This window comes from Puma concolor, chromosome C2 (assembly GCF_028749965.1).
Source record: "Puma concolor isolate L17-30 chromosome C2, mPumCon1.1.hap2, whole genome shotgun sequence".
NCBI classification, from domain to species: domain Eukaryota; kingdom Metazoa; phylum Chordata; class Mammalia; order Carnivora; family Felidae; genus Puma; species Puma concolor.
The window spans coordinates 154,072,677-154,095,357 of record NC_141675.1 but is presented as its reverse complement, the minus strand read 5'-3'; the positions used below and the strand labels follow the sequence as shown (position 1 = coordinate 154,095,357).

At 40.5% G+C, this 22,681-nt stretch overlaps 1 protein-coding gene across 1 annotated transcript in view; it reads left to right on the top strand.

Annotated features, from left to right (window-relative positions):
- BRWD1 (bromodomain and WD repeat domain containing 1) overlaps positions 1 to 22,681 on the top strand; it is a 125,973-nt gene that overhangs the window by 21,381 nt on the left and 81,911 nt on the right. The window contains exons 5-11 of the mRNA XM_086675986.1: positions 2,771 to 2,921; positions 4,977 to 5,075; positions 5,439 to 5,599; positions 6,702 to 6,923; positions 18,972 to 19,072; positions 20,408 to 20,478; positions 22,265 to 22,365. Of these exons, the coding sequence (XP_086532112.1) occupies positions 2,771 to 2,921; positions 4,977 to 5,075; positions 5,439 to 5,599; positions 6,702 to 6,923; positions 18,972 to 19,072; positions 20,408 to 20,478; positions 22,265 to 22,365 (906 nt within the window). The remainder of the gene's footprint in view (positions 1 to 2,770; positions 2,922 to 4,976; positions 5,076 to 5,438; positions 5,600 to 6,701; positions 6,924 to 18,971; positions 19,073 to 20,407; positions 20,479 to 22,264; positions 22,366 to 22,681) is intronic.

Genomic DNA, 22,681 nt, shown 5'->3' with positions numbered 1-22,681 from the left:
TTTTCTTGCTCCCTGCCCCCAGCAACGTCTGATCTGTTTTCTGTCACTGTAGATTAATGTGCATTTTCTAGAGTTTTGTGTAAATAAAACCATACAACACGTACTCTTTTCCTGGCTTCTTTCAGCATAATTTTGAGATTTCATCCATGTCATCACGTGTTATTAATGTGTCACATATGTTTCTTTTTTTATTACTGGATAGTGTTCCATTTTACAGATGCACCGTAATGTGTATATCCAGTGACCTGTTAGTGGCCATTTGGGTGTGTCCACTTTTGGGATCTTAACAAGAAAGATGTTTCAGTCATGTGCAAACTTTTTTTTTTTTTAAAGAACTTTTAATTACTTTTCTGTACAGAAAATATAATGGTGTCCACTTAGCCCAGTTTGGGGGCCAGTTTTTTTAGGCTTCGCCTTTTTCACCTTGGCGATGCAAGCCACTGACTTTGGACCTGGGATGTTGCCTCCCCAGTGACTGCGGGTCTCATCGTATCTGTCATTGTCATTGGTCCCGATAGCTTCCAGCAGCCTAGCCAGAGCTCCTTTTTCTTCCGAGTTAACCTGTGGGAAGGTGACAGTGGTGCCGGTCTTCCTGGGGACCAGACACCCCAGGCTGGCCTTCCTCTTGATAACGCGGTAAGGGACCCCCGTCTTCGGACACAGGGCAGGCAGGGAGACAGCCCACTCACTGGGATCCACCTTGTGTGCAGTCGCTACCTGCCAAGCCTTCTTGCTTTCCACCAGGGCGGCGACAGTATTAACCCCAGCTCGAAGGACAGGCAGCCTCTTGGAGGGGACATCCCCTTTCCTGATCGCTCTCTTCTCAGCCTGGACTAACAGTCTCTTCTCCTTCTCTTGCTTTGTCTCTGGGCTGTACTTGGGGGCCAGTTTAAGCGTTTGAGTAGCCATTTGCCCATCCCAGGCATGGGTGAACCGGTTAATTGCAGGAGGCACTCTCTTAGACGTTTATAGAGAACAGCCCTTTGTTCCCGCGGCCAGATGTAGCAGGGCCATGTGCACGTACAGACTTCTAGTATGAACATGTGCTTTTCTTTTTCTTGAGTAAATACCTAGGAATAGAATAGCTGGTTAATACGGTAGGTATATGTGCTATTAAACTGCCCAACTGTTTTCTTTCTATCTCTGTCTCTTTTTTTTTTTAAATTTTTATTTGCATTTATTTTATATAGAATTTACTCCCAGGCTGTAAGTTTTGTTTCTTCATTTTCTTCTGGGATATCTTTTCCGTCTTTGCAGCTTCCTCTTCCAGCTTAGGAGCAGTCTGCCCTTTTAGTAAGGATCGTCTCATTGTGGCAGGGAGAGCTCATCTATGGGTTAATCTGACCATGAGCCCTGTAAGCTCTATACTGCGTCCTGCAGGCTTTGTTTACCTGGATGTGCTCAATGACCAGAGGATCATCTACATCCTTACGTTCAGCATGACTCTGCATTTTTAAGCATGTTCACTAAAAATTGAGCGCTCTTTTTGGACCACTGATTCTGTGTCCAGCCCCACTGTGTGGCCTGGGTGCACCTATCAGCTCTACGATGGCAGTGATGGAAGGGCATACATTGCTTCTCTAAGGTGGTGTCCTTTGGATACACATACCCTCGATGGCCTGGGCAGTTTCCCCTGGGTCCTTGAAGTGAACACAGGGATTTGAGCCTCTTGATTTGTGTGATTATGTAGGGTTTCCTGGGTCAAGTGAATAGCGAACCATTTTCAAAGATCACCCCAGGCTGCCTATGGGAAGAGTGGCCAACTGTTTTCCAAAGTGGTTGTGCTATTGTACGTTCCCACCAGCAGTTTCTCCACGTTCTTGCCAATCTTGGTCTGGTCCTTTTGATTTTAGCTATTCTAACAGGTGTGTAGTAATATCTCATTATGGTTTCAATTTGTTACCAATGAATGGTGCTGCGCATCTCTAGAGTGTGTGTATGTGTGTTTGATGGTCTGTGTAAATCTTTCTCCTGTTTTTAAAAGTTAGTTAGTTTTTTTTTTTTTTATAATTGAGTGTTGAGAGTTTTTTTAGTTTCTAGATGCAAGTCGTTTATCAGATAATATGCTTTGCAAACGTTTTCCTTCAGTCTGTGGGTTGTTGTATTCACGCTCTTTTGACGAAAACGGAAGCTGTTAATTTTGATGAGGTCTAGTGTATGGGCTGGTTGTTGTGTGGATTGTACGACTATTGTCATATGAGAAATCTTTGTCTAACCTCAGGTCATGATTTTCTCCAGGGTTTTCTGTGATAAGTTCTGCAGTTTTAGATTATACATTTAGGTACGTGATCTGTCTTAAGATAGTTTTTGTTTATGGTGTGATGTATGGATCAAAGTTCATTAAAAGAGAAACCTTTTTGGCAAATGGATATCCAGTGGTTCCAGCACCATTTGTTGAGAAGATGATCTTTTCTCCTTTGTGCTTTTGTCAGAAATCAGTTGTCCTTATATAACGATTCCCGAAGTCAGATATTTATTTTCATAACTCAACTTTGTATTTTTTTAAAGCTGCTTTGGCTTTTGTAGGCGCCTTACATTTGAATGTGAATTTTAGAATAAAAATCAGTTTCTACAAGACAGCCTGCTTGGATTTTGATTGGGATGGCTTTGAACCTACAGATGAGTTTGCTCTTTATTTAATGTCTCTCAGCAGTGATTTATAGTTTTCGTTGTACATGTTTCTCACATGTTTTGTCACACTTACCCCTGGCTGTTTAATGTTTTTTGATGCTATTGTAAATAATGTTTAAAAAACTTGCTCTCCAATTAGGTCTTGTCCAATAAGCATGTGGCTCCTGATCATCTGTTGCAAATCTGCCAGCGCATTGGTCCCATGTTGGATAAAGAAATTCCACCCAGTATTTCAAGAGTCACTTCTTTACTTGGTGCAGGAAGGCAGTCTTTGCTACGTACAGCAAAAGGTACCTTAATTTGAAGAAGTGTTCTGCTTTGTAGCTTAATGATAATTATAATTGTGAAGTAATGTAAGCATTGTGGAAGAAAGGCGATATGTAACTATAAACCATGCTGTGGACTATAAAATTCTCTGCATTTAGCATAGACATTGAATTTTACTACGTAAGTGTTTAATGGGTCCTTCTGCATTAAAAAAATGACAAAGGTATAGATGTTAAGCGAAAAAGCTTGAATTTATTCTGAGATGTGTTTGAGGTTTTCTTGATGTGAGTTCTTAATTTTCTATTTTGTAGCTCACTTATAACTTTACTGAATGTAATTGTATGTGTCTAATAAACTCTTTAAATGCTAGAAGTATTTTATTTGGTATTTAGATTCCGAAAGCCCTTTGTTATAAGGGGAAGTGATTTTCTAAATTTGGGAGCAGTTTGAAAACAAGCACCAAAAATGTACAATTGCATGGTTCTTTTTTCACCAATTTAATTTTTTTGCAAAGTTATGTGGTAGCAAAATGTTTGGAATTGTTGTTCTTCTCCTGTTAGCTTGGTATAAATCACTTAGACTAAGTACATGTATGTGATATGATCTATGTATACAACGTGGCCTAACTGCTGATGGGCAAGAATGTTGGCTCTTCGGATCCTGAGCATCCGTCCAGTTCGTCCCCCGTGATTATCTTTAAGATCTGTTGCTGATGTGATGCCACCTCTTAGGTGTGCCACCAGTACAAAGCTTGACTGAGAAAGAACAACCCTCCTTCTTGGTTCCATGCCAGACCGCTTTGTCGCCCTTAGTCATTTCTTAGTGCTCTGTGGCCCTGCCACACTGTGGCTTGGCTCAGGAAACTGTTCTTACTCTCCCTTCTCTGTGTTCCTATTCACCTTGTAATTATTCTATTTTAGGCTGTTATGTAGTAGTTGCCCCAAATGGCCTGTTTCCCTCTGTTTTCTTTACTTGTGTCAAGCTCCGTGTTGTTTTGTGATGAGCACTGCTTTAGAACCGGCAGACCTTAGAAGAGACTTGAGCCAGCTGCCCTAGGGTAGGGTCCGTATCTCTCTGTTTTGTACTAGTGTCACGAGAGGATGCCTTGTAACCGCTCTTTGGTCATGATGGTGGCGATGAATCCATTCATGTAAAACGTAACATGCGTGTTAGGTTGGGGCACCCGAGGCTCAGTAGAGGTTTCTGTGATGCCTTCCTTCCCTTCCTCTTTCACTTGTGAAGAAGCTGATTTCTGGCCCAGCGTAATCTGTGCTCTGCTGCTCTCTCCTCTAGGGGGGGCAGATGATGTTTCTTCGTATGTATTTGCCGATAGGTCAAAGAGGGACGGGACTTGAGAATGAGTGTTCAGACTCCCAGATCCTACATGCGTGCTCTTGTGTAAAGGATTATCCATGATCCCAAAACAAGAGGAAAGGCATTTGATTTTGTCCGTATTTCCTAGGGAGATTAAAGTCATGGTAATATTGGCCAAAATTAATTTTAAGACTCCGTTAACGTTTTAAGGATTTTCATATAGATCAAATTTTTCTTACAAAAATTTCCATTTTTTGGAAAGTTGGATCAGTTGTGATTAAGATCTCGTATCACTAATACCGTGTGGTATGATTCTGCATGGCAAAATAAAAACTTACTTGGCATTGAATAGGACTCGGAAGTCCAGCGATCTGGTTGTATGGTCCATGTAGACTTAACCACTTGCAGCGGATCTCTTTCAAGGTCCTGGAACCTTTGAGCCTCAGTTACCTCACTTGTACATTGGCGATCATACCTACCTCACAGGGTTGTTGTGAGGATTCAATGAGATCATGTACGTGGAACGCACTTTGTAAATTGTAAAGTGCTACGCTGATGTTAGTTGTTGTTGTTGTATCTGAGATGTCTTCATTTTTTTTCCCCTTCAGAAATAGTCTAATAAACCTCTAGGGCTTTTCTGTTAAAGTATATTAGTTGGTACAACTTTGAATAAACAGTTTATTACAATATACGTAAGTATTCTATAAAATCTTTCTTGGGGTTAACTTTCAAGATTTTATGTGTATCTAAAATTCGTTTTAAAGACTGCAGGCACACAGTTTGGAAGGGCTCTGCCTTTGCTGCTCTTCACAGAGGAAGACCTCCCGAAATGCCGGTGAATTATGGTTCCCCACCGAGTCTTGGTGAGTGAGCTTGCCTTTTCAGATGAGCGAAACAGTCTTTTTACTTTCTTGACCAGTTTTGTAACTGCTCTATTAAAATTTAAAAGGAAATACTGGTAGTAGTGTTTCAGTAGTGATGAGTACCGGTTTCCAAAGTGGCTTTCCTGAAGTTATTCCTAAACGCAATAAACATTAATGAAAGACAATCTTGTTGCAATAAGCCCTTAATAGTGATTATAGTAAAACAGAATTGGGGAGAAACTTGTGTCTGTCCTTAGGATTTCTGGAACATAGGTTCTGTGACCTCTAGAAATTGTTGTGGAGTTTTTCGTTTTTTTACATATTGGCTCTTCCTTAACCATTTTCATTGTTTTTATTTCCTAGTGGAGATACATCGAGGAAAACAACTCACAGGGTGTTCCACTTTTAGCACAGCATTTCCAGGAACCATGTATCAGCACATCAAAATGCACAGAAGGATTCTCGGACATCTGTCTGCTGTTTACTGTGTAGCATTTGATAGGACAGGACATAGAATCTTTACAGTGAGTTAATGTTTTAAACTCCATTTGGTATCAATCTGGAGCACTTGCGTGTGGGTTAGAATCATCTAGGTAATCTTCTAAAACATGTAGGTTCTATGCTTCCTATTCTCAGGGATTTTGACTCCATGGGTCTGATGCGGGGCCCATGAATTTGCATTTTTATTAAGTAGCCCAAGTGACTCAGATGCAGGTAGCTAGGCCTTTAAGGTGTTGGTGAGACATTGATGTAGAGCTGTGGTTCATGGGCCTGATTGTCAAGGATCTTAAAAATATACACGCCTAATACTTCCCCTCCAGCCTATTCTAGACCTGCTAATGATGTTTCTAGTATGTCTAATAACCAGAACAAACCAAAAAACTTCCATAAAAATCTAAATCTCTACAGGTGATTCATACTCACATCGATTACTCATTGATACAGAGAAATTGATTACTTGAATACTGCAAGATTATTTTACAATTATTATAAAACTATACATAAATATTTGTAATTTAATTTACCATTTTAATATTTTAAGGGAAAATTATAAGGGGTCACAAATTTAAGTTTCCTTTTTCAGTTGCGAGATTCGGAGTAGAGACTCAAAAGTGGACTGAGTTAGATGGGTGTTGGCTGGTGCTACAGATTTGAGACTCTGTTGTCTGGTTATTTAGAATGAGGGTGCTAGTCCCATTATTTTTTAATTGTTTTTGGGATTTCCACTCAGCCTGTGATCCGTATATCTGTCCTAACGTGTATCAAATTATTTAGCTTGATGTGAGCTAAACTGACATTTAACCATTGTTAAGTGAAATTGTGAGTGGTGAACTTTTGGTCGGGCTCATTATTTGGCAGTCAATTTTGGGAAAATAGTATTTATAATGTGGTCTGGTCCACAGAAATGAAAACTTCACAGTATTTTTATGTAGATGTGATTTGAGGAAGAAAAGAACTATTGTTCTGTAAGTGTTCTGACTGTAAGATTCATAATTTATAGAGTATTCTACAGTTGGGAAGAGGAGTTATAGATACTTAATTTAAGTGACATATAAATGGTATTTTTTAAACTGCTGTAAAGGACTTGCTGTGTTAACATTTATTTTGGGGTATATTTTTTCTTAGGGTTCAGATGATTGTTTGGTGAAGATTTGGTCAACACACAATGGCCGCCTATTATCCACATTAAGAGGTCATTCTGCAGAAATTTCAGATATGGCGGTCAACTATGAGAATACGATGATCGCTGCAGGGAGCTGTGATAAGATCATCAGAGTGTGGTGCTTGAGAACTTGTGCCCCGGTCGCTGTGCTCCAAGGACACACGGGGTCAATCACATCTTTACAGGTAAACTAGGTTCAGTGTGCATATATGTATATGATCTCCTTTTCCTTTGAAACTCTTTCTCCTCAGAGGTGACAAATAGTAAGATGCTTAGCAATTGTGTGATCTGTTTTAGTAACCAAGAGAAATGTAATTAATCATACCTCCATGACTCTTGGAAGGGTGATGTAATGTCTAATGCAGTTAGAGCTTTACAGGAAGGCATGATGAATGACGTATTGCTTCTTTTAGGCTTACTATTGAACTGGGGGAGTGTCGCTTACAAACCTGAGGCTACATTAATGATTTTCCTACTTTATTTTTTATTCTTTGAGAGAGAGTGTGTGAGTGGGGGAGAGGCACAAAGGGAGAGAGAGAAAGAATCTTAAGCAGGCTCCATGCTCATTGCGGAGCCCGATGTGGGGCTCGATCTCATGACCTTAGGATCATGACCTGAGCTGAAATCAAGAGTTGGACGCTCAACCAACTGAGCCACCTGGGCACCCTGATTTTTCTACTTCAAAACCTGTGGATTTTGCTGAGTTGATTAAATTTGTTGAAGTATATTTAAACAATTTTTTCACTTTATTGTGGAAGCTAATTTTGCACATACACAAAGTAGACTCATATAATGAATCCCTAGGTGCCCATGGCTAGTTGTTCCCCAACCACTTCACTTTGTACCTAAAGCAGATCCTAGATTTCATATCCTATCTTCTGTAAGTAGTTCAATATGTCTTTCTAAAAGATGAGGATTTCTTTTTAAAAAACACAACCAGGGGCGTCTGGGTGGCTCAGTCGGTTAAGCATCTGACTTTGGCTCAGGTCATGATCTCGTGGTTCGTGAGTTCGAGCCCCGTGTTGGGCTCTGTGCTGACAGCTCAGAGCCTGGAGCCTGCTTCAGAGTCTGTGTCTCCCTCTCTCTCTCTCTCTCTGCTCCTCCCGCACTCATGCTTGCTTTCTCTCCCTCTCTCTCTCTCTCTCTGTCTCAAAAATAAATAAACGTTAAAAAAAAAAAAAAGCAACCAAAACATCATCATACTTCTTTTTTTCATGTTCAGATTTCCATTTGTCTCATAAATAGAGTTACTTTGAGCAACCGGACAAAACCTATACCTTACAATTACTGTCGATAAAAAGAAGCTTAAAACAAATTGCATTCCCTTGCCCAACTTTTAAAACCCTTTACAGTAAGTGTCTCTGTTGAAAGAGTTGGGTTCCCACAGTTTGGCTGTTATTGCTTATATCCTTGTAGAGCAGCTCAATATGTCCCTGTATTTCCTGTAACTTGGATGTTGGATCCAGAGCAGTAATTCTGTTTAATGTAGGCCTGATCACGTGGAGGCCTTGTTTCAAGCACAGATCGCTAGGCCTCACCGCCAGAGATCCTGACTGAAAATGGTGGAAGTGGAGCCTGAGAATTGGCATTCCTAATAAGTTCCCAGCTTCTCTTCCTCCTCCTCCTCCTCCTCCTCCTCCTCCTCCTCCTCCTCCTCCTCCCTCCTCAGGCTACACTTTCAGGATCATTGATCCAAAGGCTCGATCACCTTGAGGTGTACGCTCTTCTAGGTGTGAAATGTCTGGGAGTCTCTCTGTAGTAGCCATTGACGATACTGCCTTAGCTCCATTAGTTCATTCGGAACTGAAAATGGTGCACTTGGGTCATTATTTCGAAAATCACATTTTGTTAGGAGATAATGACTTGTGAAGCCTTTTAAGGTACATTGGTGCTTCTGATTTGAATTTGGATAAAACTGGGGGATTGGTTCCATTTTCAGGTATGAATTCACCCAGGCTCTGTGCTAAGTGGTCTCCAAAGAGATTTGGTGTGAAGTCTTGTGACAAGAGAGATTTTTTCCTAAACTCTTCTGGTCAGTTTTCTTGAAGGATAGAGACAAGAAACTTATTTTTGAATGAAGACAACCGTAATCGGGATAGTGTTATATTTTGAAAATTTAAGCGAGATTTTGGTGGACCTACTTATTTTAAGGCAAGGAGTGTAATTGTTTTCTAGAAGACTGTGTTTCACAGTTAATGTTTTGTTATTTCATATGAATTTATAGGCAGTATAGCAGCAAATGAGAAAACTTCTAGTACTCTGTGCTGGTGTCTGTCCTAAAACCATTATGGAGTCCCGCGCTGTGAAAGTGGAGCTCTGGTCTTTCCTGAGGCCCATTCTTTGGTAATGGGGCCACGTGTGGTTATCATCTACTGAATATACCTGAGAAGTCTGGGTGGTAGTAAGCTTTTATACATCAGAGGTCATCTGTGCTTGCCAGTGGTTACCAAAGTTCACAGTCAAACAGGTACACAGTTTTAGTTATTAATCTTTTTCATGTTCTTTGCTCTGTTGTTACTGGCATATAGAAAACATTTTTAATTTTAGTAAAGGTTTTTTTCTTCCAATTTATATTGAAAATGTGTACGAGTAATATCGTTTGCAGAAAAATGAGCATATAAGAAAATAAGCCTCCATGATCTTACCATCTAGAAGTAGTCACTGTCAGTATTTTGGTGTACACACTTAAGGGTAGCATCATGTAGTGTCATTGGATGTAACTTACATTCTCAAAAACATTAGTATTAGTAGAACCAGAGGTAGAACCTTTTGTCTGTCTGAAAGAACAGTAAATGAACATTCCGCAGGAGTGAAAAGACATAATGTATAGCTGGTCTGGATTAGCTTTCTTTCACTTATTTACTTATTTTTATTAAAAAAAATTTTTTTTTTTAATGTTTATTTATTACTGAAAGAGTCAGAGCGTGAGCAGGGGAGGGGCAGAAGGAGAGGGAGACGCAGAATCCGAAGCAGGCTCCAGGCTCTGAGCTGTCAGCACAGAGCCTGACACGGGGCTCGAAGTCACAAACCATGAGATGATGACCTGAGCTGAAGTTGGACACCTGACCAACTGAGCCACCCAGGCGCCCCTGTTTATTTTTATTTTAAAAATTATTTTATTTGGGAGCGAGAGTGTGTGAGCAGGAAAGCGTGGCAGAGGGAGAATGAGAGAATCTGAAGTGGGTTCCATGCCCGGCCCAAAGCAAGCCTCAGTCTCACAATCCTGGGATCATGACCTGAGCTGAAATGAAGAGTTGGATACTCAATGGAATGGGCCACCCAGGTGCCCGTGGCTTTCGTGAAGAAATATGTGAGGCACTAATAAGAACTTAGAACGTCAAGATATGGTAGGTAAGGAAAGGGCAGAGAGAGGAGCCTTGAGTTGTAAGGCATTCGCCGATTCCACTGGGGGTGCCTGAAAAGCTTAGTAGAGTATTTGACACACTGGTAAGATTGGAGAGGAAATATTTTGGAAATACCTACACAATTTATGTGTAGCTGCGTTTGCAACTAATTAGAATAGAAAAAAATTACAGCAACTGGAAATTCCATGTGTACTTGGAATTCCTGAACAAGAGGACAAGAGAGAGTGGAGCAGAGCTGCACTTGAAGCGATAAGAGCTGCGAAGTTTGCAAAATGTGCTGAAGAAATAGAGCCACAGATTGAAGAAGCACCAAGGACCCTGAGCAGAATAAACATACGGAAAACTGCAGCTAGTGGACGTGGCCAGAAAACTTGTGTTTGGTTTAATTAATTAACTTAGTTTATTTTTTGAGGGAGAGAGAGAGAGAGAGAGAGAGCGCAAGCAGGGGAAGGGCGGAGAGAGAGGGAGAGAGACAGAATTCCAAGCAGGCTCTGCACTGTCTGTGCAGAACCCTGTGGGACTCGAAGTCACGAACCATGTGATCATGACCTGAACTGAAACCAAGGGTCGTTCGCTTAACCAGCTGAGCCACCCAGGTGCCCTTTCATCACAATAAACCTTTTAAAGCCAAAGAGAAATCTTAAGGTAACCAAAAGGAAAAATAAGCAGTAAGGCTGATGATTAGCTTTTCAGTAGAACAGTGGGAGTCGATAGACAAAAAAAAAATGCTCTTTATTATTTTTTATTATTATTTTTTTTATCTTAGAGAGGGAGAGAACACACCAGTGGCAGTGGGGGGGGAGAGAGGGAATCCCAGGCAGGCTCCGTGCTCAGCGCTGGAGCCTGATGCAGGGCTCGATCCCGTGACCCTGGGATCATGACCTGAGCTGAAACCAAGAGTTGGATGCTCAACTGACTGAGCTACTCTGGTGACCCCAAAGAAGTGCTCTATTTTTTTTTTTTTTTTAATGTTTATTCATTTTTGAGAGAGCGTGAGCAGGGGGGTGCAGAGAGAGAGGGAGACACAGTGTGAAGCAGGCTCCGGGCTCTGAGCTGTCAGCACAGAGCCCAACGTGGGGCTCAAACACACAAACCGCAGGATCACGACCTGAGCCAAAGTCAGATGCTTGACCGACTGAGCCATCCAGGTGCCTCAAGAAGTGATCTTTCTGAAGTGCTGTTGGGGGTGCCAAGCTGGCTCTGTTGGTAGAGTGTGCAACTTGGTCTCGGGGTCGTGCGTTCAAGCCCCACATTGGTGGAGAGCTTTAATGAAATAAAGACATAAAAATATTCTTATATTTGGGTTTATTTAAAATTAATAAAGTGATCATTGACAGTGACTATCCATCAAGGGTTCTGAACCCATCAAATCTGTCACTGAAGCTCTCTAAACACATTTTCAGGAGTCTCCCAGCAGTGGAACAGGGGATTTCTAAATAGTCTTCTTTAGGCTGAGAGGGAAATGTGATCCTAGGCTTGGAGATGCAAGGACGAATGAAGAGTTTAAAAAAAAAAAAAAAAAGTGCAGACAAATGGAAAAAAGCACCAACTGTATACAACAAGTATATGGGTTTAAGGGTTTATGGGTTTAAAACTCTAGAAACAATTGGGGCGCCTGGGTGGCTCAGTCGGTTGGGCGTCCAACTTGAGCTCAGGTCATGATCTCAAAGTTTGTGGGTTTGAGCCCCGCATTGGGCTCTGTGCTGACAGCTCAGAGCCTGGAGCCTGCTTCGGATTCTGTCTCTCTTTCTCTGCCCTTCCCCCGCTTGTGCGTGCACTCTCGCGCGCGCTCTCTCTCTCTCTCTATCTCTCTCTCAAAAATGAATAAACATTTAAAAAAAATTTAAAAATATAGAGACAGCCGAACTAGCAAATAATAGTAATAGGGCTTGTATGTCAGCAGGAGGTACCCGTAGTATTCTGACATCTTTGCGTTGAGAAGTGAAAAATACAAGTTTACATAAGACTTAAGATGAAGGTGGATTTAGTAATCTCTAAAATAGCAAAAGAAATGTAAGAGGGTGTATAGCAAGCAATAGGGGGGAAATATGGAATAATAGTAATAAAAAAAGGGCAAGAAAGGAGGGCAAAAGAAAGTCGGGAAGTGCTGGAATGTTACCAGGCTGTCAGCAGACAGCAGTGTGTTCACGAGCACTTCACGTACAAGTGCATTAGGTGGTTCCAGTGAGAGACAGACTTCAGACATAACTAAGAAACAAAACCCCGCCTGCGCTATGAGGCTAAGGGGAGGCTGGAAGTAAAGGATGGGAAACTGTTATAAACATTAACTGTAAGAATGCTGATACAGTATGCTAATATTAGATAATAGGCTTTAAGGAAATTACTATTTTTAGAGGTAAACAGGGGCAATTTGTAATGATAAAAACAGAAGATTGAGTTCTAAATTTAGTAACATGGAGTCAAAATACATAAAGCAAAAATAGAATTCATGGGGAAAAGTAGGTCTCCATAATCATAGTGGGAGATTAAAACATCTCTGTCTGTCTCAGTAATTGAATGAAGAGTCTATACTCTTAAGAAACATAGAGGCGCCTGGGTGGCTCAGTTGGTTGAGTGTCCAACTTTGGCTCAGGTCATGATCTTGAGGTTGATGAGCTTGAGCCCCACCTCAGGCTCTGTGCTGACAGCCTGGAGCCTGCTTTGGATTCTGTGTCTCCCTCTCTCTCTGTCCCTCCCCTGCTCGTACTATGTCTCTCTCTCTCTCTCTCTCAAAAACAAATAAACATTTAAAAAAATTATAAAAAAAGAAACACAGCTTTGAACAACATAAATAATGACTTGGATGCCACATCGAAACATTGTGTATAATATCAGTATCATTTCTTTACAACTGTAAGTGGGGTGTTTATTGTATAACTACTGTCGGCATTCTGACCCTTTAAGCAAGTTCTCAACAAATTTGAAAATACTGAAATAATCCTAAGTATATATTCTCTGACAGTAGTGGAATTAAGCCTGAAATTATTAACAGCCAGAATTAATAGCAGAGTAATCCTCACATTAAGCAATATTCTTTTATTTCTTTTATTTTAGTAAAAAAATTTTTTTAATGTTTATTTTTGAGAGAGAGAGAGAGAGAGTGCGAGCATGAGTGGGGGAGGGGCAGAGAGAGAGAGGGAGACACAGAATCTGAAGCAGGATCCAGGCTCTGAGCTGTCAGCAGAGAGCCTGATGTGGGGCTCGAACCCACGAACCGTGAGATCATGACCTGAGCCAAAGTCAGATGTTTACCTGACTCACCCACCCAGGTGCCCCAAGCAATACACTTTTAAATAACCCATGTGTCAAAGGAGAAACCACAATAAGAATTTGGGAATACTTAACTAATTATTAATGAAAATATTAGGTTCTTATCTATCATGGAATGTATAATTCGATAGCCAGCCACCAAGATGGTGCTTGGTGATTTTTGCCTCCCTGGACTCATGCCCCTCGATAAGTCCCCATGTCGAATAGCGTGGACATGTCTTTTTTCTTTTTTTTAAGTTTATTTATTTTGAGAGAGACTGGAAGAGTGTGAGCAGGGGAGGGGCAGAGAGAGAAGGGGAGAGAGAGACCCCCAAGCAGGCTCTGCACTCAGCAGAGAGCCTGATGTGGGGCTCGAGCTCACAACCATGAGATCATGACCTGAGCTGAAATCAAGAGTTGGATGCTTAACCGACTGAGCCACCCAGGCGCCCTGGGTTGACCTTACTCTCTTGACTCACTTATCTTGAGGGAGGTCAGCTGTCGTTTGGATAGGATACTCACAACCTTAAGGACAGGTCTTCATGGCAAACACCTGAAGTCTCCTGCCAGCGGCAAGGGAGTCTGCCCTTTCGGAAGCTGGTCGGACATCTCCTGCAGCCTCGTGAGACCCTGAGCTGGAATCACCTAGCTAAGCTTCTCTGAATTCTTGACCCTTAAGAGACTGGGAGATAATATATATTGATTTTGGTAGCTACGTTTTGGGGTAATTTGTTACATGGCATTGGATTACGAATACACAGCTGAAGCTGTGCAGAAAGGGAAATTTATAACTCTCAATGCATATATTTTAAAAAGGTGAAATTCAGTGATCCACTGTATTTCTCAGGAAGTTAGAAAAATAACAGGAAACCATAGAGGATGAGTTAGGGAGATAAGTACAAAAATTAAGGCTAGAAAACATAAGCATAACAGGGTCAGCAAAGTCAAAAGTTCTTTGAAAGACTGAAAATGTTGGTATAAGATTGAGGAAGGAAGAAAAAAAAGTCAAAAGTAACCATTATCAGCTTTAAGGGGGCATCTCTATAGACTCTTCAGACATTAAAAAGAGGATATCTTAAATGACCATATGAGAAATTTGAAAATAAAGATGCAACAGGTAAATACTCAGAAAAACACTTATGAAGACTGGCACAGAGAAGAAGAAAATCTGAATAGACCTGTAACTATAAATGCATTGACTCTACAGTGAAATTTCCTTATTTTCCTGTTAGTATTTCTGTTAAAAAAAGTTTAACCTGAATCTCACGAGGAAGTAATCAAATTCAAATTAAGAAACAGTCTGTGAAGTAAATCCATATCCTTCAATCATTTAGTTTCAACAAAGGCTAAGTCAATAAGTAAATAAAGTTACAAGGAAACTAAGAAAATAGTACAAGTATAAATGTGATATGTGAGCCTTGATTTGGATCCCGGCTTTAGGAGTCAAGAAAATCTATAAAGCAGATTTGAGAAATTAGGAGAAATTTCAGTATGAATTCTGTATTACATAACAGTATTATATTGATAGTAAATTTCTTGAGTGTTGACACATTTGTTGCATTTAAGGATTAGAAATTCAATATTCTTAGGAGACTCATGCTGAGGATCTTGGGCTGTAGTGTCATGATTCAGGTTCACATGGTTCACGTCTATCCACTTACAGCAAGAGACAAGTATGGCACCATATTACATGTATGCTATACCAAGAGAATCCACTTGAAAATGCTTTGACAGGTTACAATTTGTCTTATAAAATGATAGCTCTGGGACCAGATAGTGGTAATGGCTGCACTGCATGTGAAAGTAGTAAGTGCTGCTGAGTTACACATTTTAAAATGGTTGAAATGGTGAGTTTTATGTTGTGCAAATTCCCCCTTTCCATAAATCTGTCTAAAATGCACATGTAATAAACACACAGGAAAGATTTGCATTTTTGGCAGTATTTTAATAAGGGTCACTAGCTACCTTTGACGAATGCATTCTTTAAAAGCAACATAGGGGCGCCTGGGTGGCTCAGTCGGTTAAGTGTCCGACTTCGGCTCAGGTCATGAATTAGCGGTTTGTGAGTTCGAGCCCCGTGTTGGGCTCTGTGCTGACAGCTCAGAGCCGGGGGAGCCTGCTTCAGATTCTGTGTCTCCCTCTCTCTCTGCCTCTCCCCACTCACAAACACACACACACACACACTCACTCACTCACTCACTCACTCTCTCTCTCCTTCAAAAATAAACATTAAAAAAAAATTAAAAAAAAAAGCAACATAGAGGCTCAGCATACATTAAACTTTGCCACCAGACAAGTTGTAGAAGTTGTGTTTCAGGCATATGTTATATACTGAATACTCAGAATTTGTAGATTTGGGGGCTCCTCAGTGGCTCAGTTGGTTAAGTGTCGGATTCTTGATTTTTGGCTTGGGTTACGATCTCGTGGTTCATGAGTTCGAGCCCTGCCTTGGGCTCTGCGATGACAGTGCAGAGCCTGCTTGGGATTCTCTCTCTCTGCCTTTCTCTCTGCCCTTCCCCCTGCTCTCTCTCACTCTCTCAAAATAAATAATAGACTTTATTAAAAAAAAAATGTGTCGATTTCAGGAAAACGATTTTGACTTTGGAAGTAGCTACGCGAGATTGTAGTACAGAGTCATAAAGCTGCCAGGGACTTTGAGAAATCATACTTCTTATGTTTCCTTTATGCATAAGGATTTTCCTTGGAAAAATGAGACTCTTATTTTCAATATCCAGAGGTACATGTTATGGTCATTGATGAGTAGCTTTGAGGATGATTAATGAAACATGGCTGTCAGTATATTGTATTTGAGGAATGTTGCTCTTACAAAAGGGAAAGCTTGAAAGGTTAAAAATATGCCTGTTGGGCATTAAAAAAAATCTCCTAAAAAGAAAACTCCAAAGCTGAGAGGACTCGCTGGTGACTTCTGTTAAAACTTACAGAATTGTTGAGAGCTTAGTAAACCAGATAAATACAGAACCTATGTCCTAAAACCAAAACTTGGCTATAAACCATCAATAACTAATTAGCAAATATAACAGAAGAACATAAATCACAATAGCAACAAAAGCCTTCATACACATAGGAGTAAACTTTACCAGGAAATTAGAAAACTCTTCATGAAGAGAGGTCTTAAAAAATAACGACAGCCTTGGCATTGGGTGGCGAGGGAATAGTCCGTTTTAGTGAAAATGTCTAGTATAGTATACTCCTGAATCAGAAGATTCAGTGCTGTAAAGATGTCATATCTCTCCAAATCATGGTATAAGGTTAGTGTGTTTATATTTGAAATCCCAGTTGCTTTGTTTTAATGGAATTTAGCGTGCCATCAAGTTCATTTAGGAGAGAAGATAAGCACAAACAGCCCCCGCCTCCAACCTAACCCAAACAAACCTGGCAACTTTTGCCATGCTAGGTATTTAAAAATATTTTTGAAGTGTTACAGAGAGGACGGTATTGTGTCAAGCTAGGGACAGAGTTGTCAGTGAGATGAACTAGACAGCAACACCACTTGTGTACCTAAGACTTTGATTTAGTTAGAACATAGTAGACTTCAGGTGCAGTTACTTTTCTGTAGACATACGGGCTTGGAATTCTTAAAATACCCTATGCAGAGTTACAAATTTTACTGTGACGTTTTAATTTTAATTATGAGAATATTCAGCTGTTAATATACCTTTAGTTATTACTTATTTATTTATTTATTTATTTATTTATTTATTTATTTATTTTAAAGTTTATTTATTTTTGACAGAGAGAGAGGCAGAGAATGAGCAGGGGAGAAGTAGAGAGAGATGGAGACACAGACTCCGAAGCAGGCTCCAGGCTCTGAGTTGTCAGCACAGAGCCTGACGCGGGGCTCGAACTCACAGACTGCGAGTTCATGACCTGAGCTGAAGTCGGGTGTTCAACCAACTGAGCCACCCAGGCGCCCCTAGTTATTACTTTTAATGAGATATTCCCCAAAACTCAGTTTTAGTCTGCCTTCTGGAACATACCTGCTTAGATGTAAATGATCACTTTCAACATTTTAAAAAACCCTTCCTTTTCTATACTTGAAGAGAAGGAACTTGGAAAAAGCTTCTTTGAAGAAGTCTTAGATTCAAATCCTACCTCCCTTATAAAGTGTATAATCTTGGGAAATATCATAAAACATAATAAACTGTATCTCTCTGGGATGTTATAATGATGAATAATTATGTGAATAACCTAGAAAAATTGCTTCTCAACTCTTCTTTCCTGTTAATGGCTGTACTTTGTTTGCTAAGCTCCTTTGTGTTGAATGCCTGGTGAGTCAGCAGGTGTGTTTCCTTCTGCATGGCTCTCCTCCCCCACCCTGGGGGGAAGGAAGGGACTACTTCCTTGAAGTGAAGGTTCTTGGATTTAACTGGGTTGATTCTTGGTGGTTTGTCTTATCTGTTTCCTTTCAGTAAATATTGTACACTGTTGTCTGACAAATCTTTGCATTTTACTTGAGAACAGCATTTACCTCTTGCTCTTACTGGGTCCAGAGTCTCTACCATTTAACCCATTTCCCCACCACTTCCACAAACGAACACAGTAGTCCTATAGATATTTCCGTTGCTGTCATATACCACAGTCCCTCTCACTTTTGTACTTTGGTTCATATTCTTTTGCCTAATGTGTTTTTCTTGTTTTCTTCGTACCTTCCTTTCCATCTGTTAAGCCTTATTGGATGTCTCTGGTCCAAATTGATCTTACGTTATCTAGCTTGTTTGTGTAGCACAGTTGAACGCCCAGTTCTGAAGTTAACAGTATAATTGTTGTGTTTCCTTAGAATACTTTCATAGTTTTGTTTTTTAAATATTTGGATAATTGATCCACTTGGAATTTATCCTGGTCTGTAGTCTGAAGAATAGCTTCCAGATTGCTCTACAATTGGTAAATCATTTATGCTTTGATCCATCGTTTCCCCAACTGTTTTGAGACAACCCTTTATCTTAACTCTTCCATTAAGGGCCATTTTGGAGTTGATAATCTATTTTTCCATTGGTCATTCTGACCCTGTACCTACCATGCCCCATAGTTTTAATTATTGAGGCTTTGTGATAAGCTTTCATATTGGTAGGACCAACTCTTCACGCTCTTCACTTTCTCTTTGCAAAAGTTTTTCTCTTTATTCTTGTTTGTTAGTTTTGACAGTAATCTTTTATTGAGATTGCATGACATTTACAAATGAGAGATAGACCTTATTTTTGTAGGTTATGATTTTTCACTATACTGTCATATAACCATTTTGCAATGGTTATGTTTTACTTAAATTTGTGAGTTGAAATTAACTTTGAAAGGGGCGCCTGGGTGGCGCAGTCGGTTAAGCGTCCGACTTCAGCCAGGTCACGATCTCGCGGTCCGTGAGTTCGAGCCCCGCGTCAGGCTCTGGGCTGATGGTTCAGAGCCTGGAGCCTGTTTCCGATTCTGTGTCTCCCTCTCTCTCTGCCCCTCCCCCGTTCATGCTCTGTCTCTCTCTGTCCCAAAAATAAATAAACGTTGAAAAAAAAAATTAAAAAAAAAAAAAAAGAAATTAACTATGAAAAACCATTAAACTATGACTTTAGTAGGCACTTAGGAAACTGAATTATATGTGTTGTTCTTTTTCAGTTTAGCCCAATGGCCAAAGGCTCCCAAAGATACATGGTCTCTACTGGTGCTGATGGGACAGTTTGTTTCTGGCAGTGGGATTTAGAATCCCTGAAATTCAGGTAGGTGGCTCTAATAGTGTAATAAGTTTTCTTTTCAATTTTTTTTTTTTTTAACGTTTATTCATTTTTGAGAGAGTGCGTGTGTGCACACAAGCGCGGGGGAGAGAAACACACACACACACACACACACACACACACACACACATTCCGAAGCAGGCTCCGAGCCATCAGCGCAGAGTCTGATGCGGGGCTTGAACCCACGAATTGTGAGATCAGGACCTGAGCTTAAGTCGGACGCTCAACAGACTGAGCCACCCAGGTGCCCAAGTTTTCTTTTTCTCATGTTACAGTTTAGTCTAATGAGATGAAGTCTGATTATAAAGTGAAGTTGTGTATTGTGGTTGCCTTTTTACTTTTTACTATTTACAGCATTAGTGCCTTATTGACTGTGTACTGTTTGCAATGTACTGTTTGGATGGTTGGATAGATAAAAGAATCATGTTCTTCTATCTTAGAGGGCACATTCTATGGGGGAAAAAAGTGAGATCATATGCGAAACATCTTGAAAAATGTTAGAAGTGTATAATTGGACGTGTAGTCAGAAATTTAGGCAGGATTACTGAAGAGTCAGAAGACCTGGGTTGTAGATCTGTGCTGTCCAGGACAGTACCCGCCAGCCGCATATGACTGGTGAGCACTTCATGTGTGTCTGGTGCAATCGAGGAGCTGAATTATTAATTTCAGTTTAAAACCTGATACTTGATTCAGGTATTATAAAACCTTTAAGCGTATTACAAACAACTTGAGTATGTGAATTAAGGTTTTATGAAATCTGAATAGAGATCCGGTGTCTTTGGTGAAGAGATACAGTATGCGTGCCGTATGTTCTGGAAGATTTCAGAGATGTGATATGAAAAGAATCTAAAGTTCTCATTAATGTTTTTATTAATATCGATGTGATATTTTGGATATATTGGGTTAAATGAAAAAAAACTAATCTTTTTACATTTAATGTGGCTCCGATAAAAATGCAGAGTTACACCTGGGGCTTTCATTGTTTCTGCCGAGTGGCGCTGTCCCCTGGTGGTTGTGTTCCCCGTCCTACAGCCTTGATGGCGGGTTCACTTGCATTCTGGGTTTTAGTCCCCTCAGCTACAAGACCGGGGCTGGTAGGTCTGCTCTTGCTGTGTGGTAGCGTTCTTGTGAACATAGGGATTGAACAGTCTTCCAGAACCCATCCAGCTGTAATATTATTTGCAGAGATACTTGACATACTGTGGTGCTTCATAAATAAAAGGTCATACTATTTAAATGTGCTAGATTCAAACCAGTATTCTGAACCCTGTTAATGTGTTAAACTAATGAGTTCTAAAACGACATCTTCTTCTTTTCAAGTCCACGTCCCCTGAAGTTCACGGAGAAGCCTAGACCAGGTGTTCAGATGCTTTGTTCTTCTTTTAGTGTTGGTAAGATAACTTTAGTCATTCTTTTTTTCTTAGTTTTATTTTAGCCTTTATTGAATGGCCACAGTATTGCTTAGAGCCTTTCTCAGATGGATAGTAGATGACTTAGGTTTAATCTATGATGTTTATTTAATTAACTTTTTTCTTTAAAAAAAATTTTTTTTTCAACGTTTTTATTTATTTATGGGACAGACAGAGACAGAGCATGAACGGGGGAGGGGCAGAGAGAGAGGGAGACACAGAATCGGAAACAGGCTCCAGGCTCCGAGCCATCAGCCCAGAGCCTGACGCGGGGTTCGAACTCACGGACCGTGAGATCGTGACCTGGCTGAAGTCGGACGCTTAACCGACTGCGCCACCCAGGCGCCCCTTAATTAACTTTTTTCTTGTCTTTCACTGTCCCATTCTGCCACTCTCTGATTTTTAATGGTCATCAGAGTCTGTGATAGTCGAGCTGGCAGAAGGAGGCTTAAGGCATCCATGTGTCCGTGGTGAGATACACCAAAACTGATTCTCTTTAACAGGCTGCACTGTGTACTTTGATAGTTTGAATTTGTTTTCCACACATCCTGGTGAAATCATTTCCGCATTTTCTTTTCTTACACAGTGAACTTGGGTAGTAGTTTTTCTTTTTAGGCGACGTCAAAGACTTCCCCCCATGAGTCTGGAAACTTGAATGAGTGAATTTGTATTCTGAAGCGAGGTGTGGGTGTGTGAGGTTCTTTTGAAAGCAGAGCCCCTTTTGTCAGTCATCTTTAGACTAGTAGCACATAGGGTCATTGCCCAGAGTTTGTAAGGCAGTGGGAGATAGTGAATATTTCTGGGTTGAATTACTTTTTAAATTAAAGTCCCATCTGATTTATGTGGTTTTTGTTTTGTTTTGTTTTGTTTTCAACACCACCAAACAATTCTGTATCTAGCACCAGCTGGGTGTCCTACAGTTCGTTCAGTACCGTTCTGACACTATCTACCTAAAGAATAGTGTGAGATCCCACGGGTGAAGAGCTCAGTCCTACAAGACTCCCCCTGTCCCAGATCATGTTGTCACCTGTGCTCAGACTCATGCGCTAAAGATCGGAGGTTCCCACAACACCCTCCTTGGGTCTGATTATTCTGCTAGAACAGCTCACAGAACCCAAACATTTTACTTACTAGATTTCCAGCTTATTATGAAAGGATATAATTCAGGAACAGCCAAATGGAAGAGACACAGAGGATAAAGTGTGTGGGATGGGGCACTCTCTAAGCATGCCACACGTCCCCAAATCTTCACGTGTTCACCAACCTGGAAGCTTTCTGAACTCTTTCCTTTTGGGTTTTTATGGAGGCTCTATTAGGTACAGTTGATTAAATCATTTGTGATCGATTCAACTCCCCCTCCCCCCCACTTCTCGGAGGTCAGGGGAGCCCTCTGATCACACGGTTGGTACTTCCGGCAGTCAGCACCCCCATTAATGTGAACTTTGTTAATGTGAGCTCTGGTGTGGTTGAAATGGGTTTGTTATGAATATCAAGATACTTTTATCAGTGTTGTCACTTAGGAAATTCCAAGGGTTTTAGGAGCTCTGTGCCAGAAATAGGGATGAAGACCCAGTATGTATTTTTTATTATAAATTGCAACATCGCTCTGCATTATATTAAAGTCTTTATGTAATGAGTTATAAAATGGATCTATTGAGATAAACTTAGTTTTGGAATAAGAGATTTTGCTTAATTTGATACAGAAATTTGGTTTGTTTGGATATTTGTTACAAACCCAAGTTTTTTAACCTTGACGTTTTTATTGCAGGTGGTATGTTTTTAGCCACAGGTAGTACTGATCATGTAATCAGAATGTATTTTTTGGGTTTTGAAGCACCTGAAAAAATCGCGGAACTTGAAAGCCACACGGTAAGTACTCATGTTATAAAATTCTGTAGATTAATTGTTAATATTCCTTTAAAAAAAATTTTTTTTTTAACGTTTATTTATTTTTGAGACAGAGAGAGAGCATGAACAGGGGAGGGTCAGAGAGAGAGGGAGACACAGAATCTGAAACAGGCTCCAGGTTCTGAGCTGTCAGCGCAGAGCCCGACGCGGGGCTCGAACCCACGAACTGCGAGATCGTGACGTGAGCTGAAGTCGGACGCTTAGCCGACTGAGCCACCCAGGCGCCCCAATCGTTAATATTCCTGTTGGTACATGGTCAAATATTGCTAACGAAATT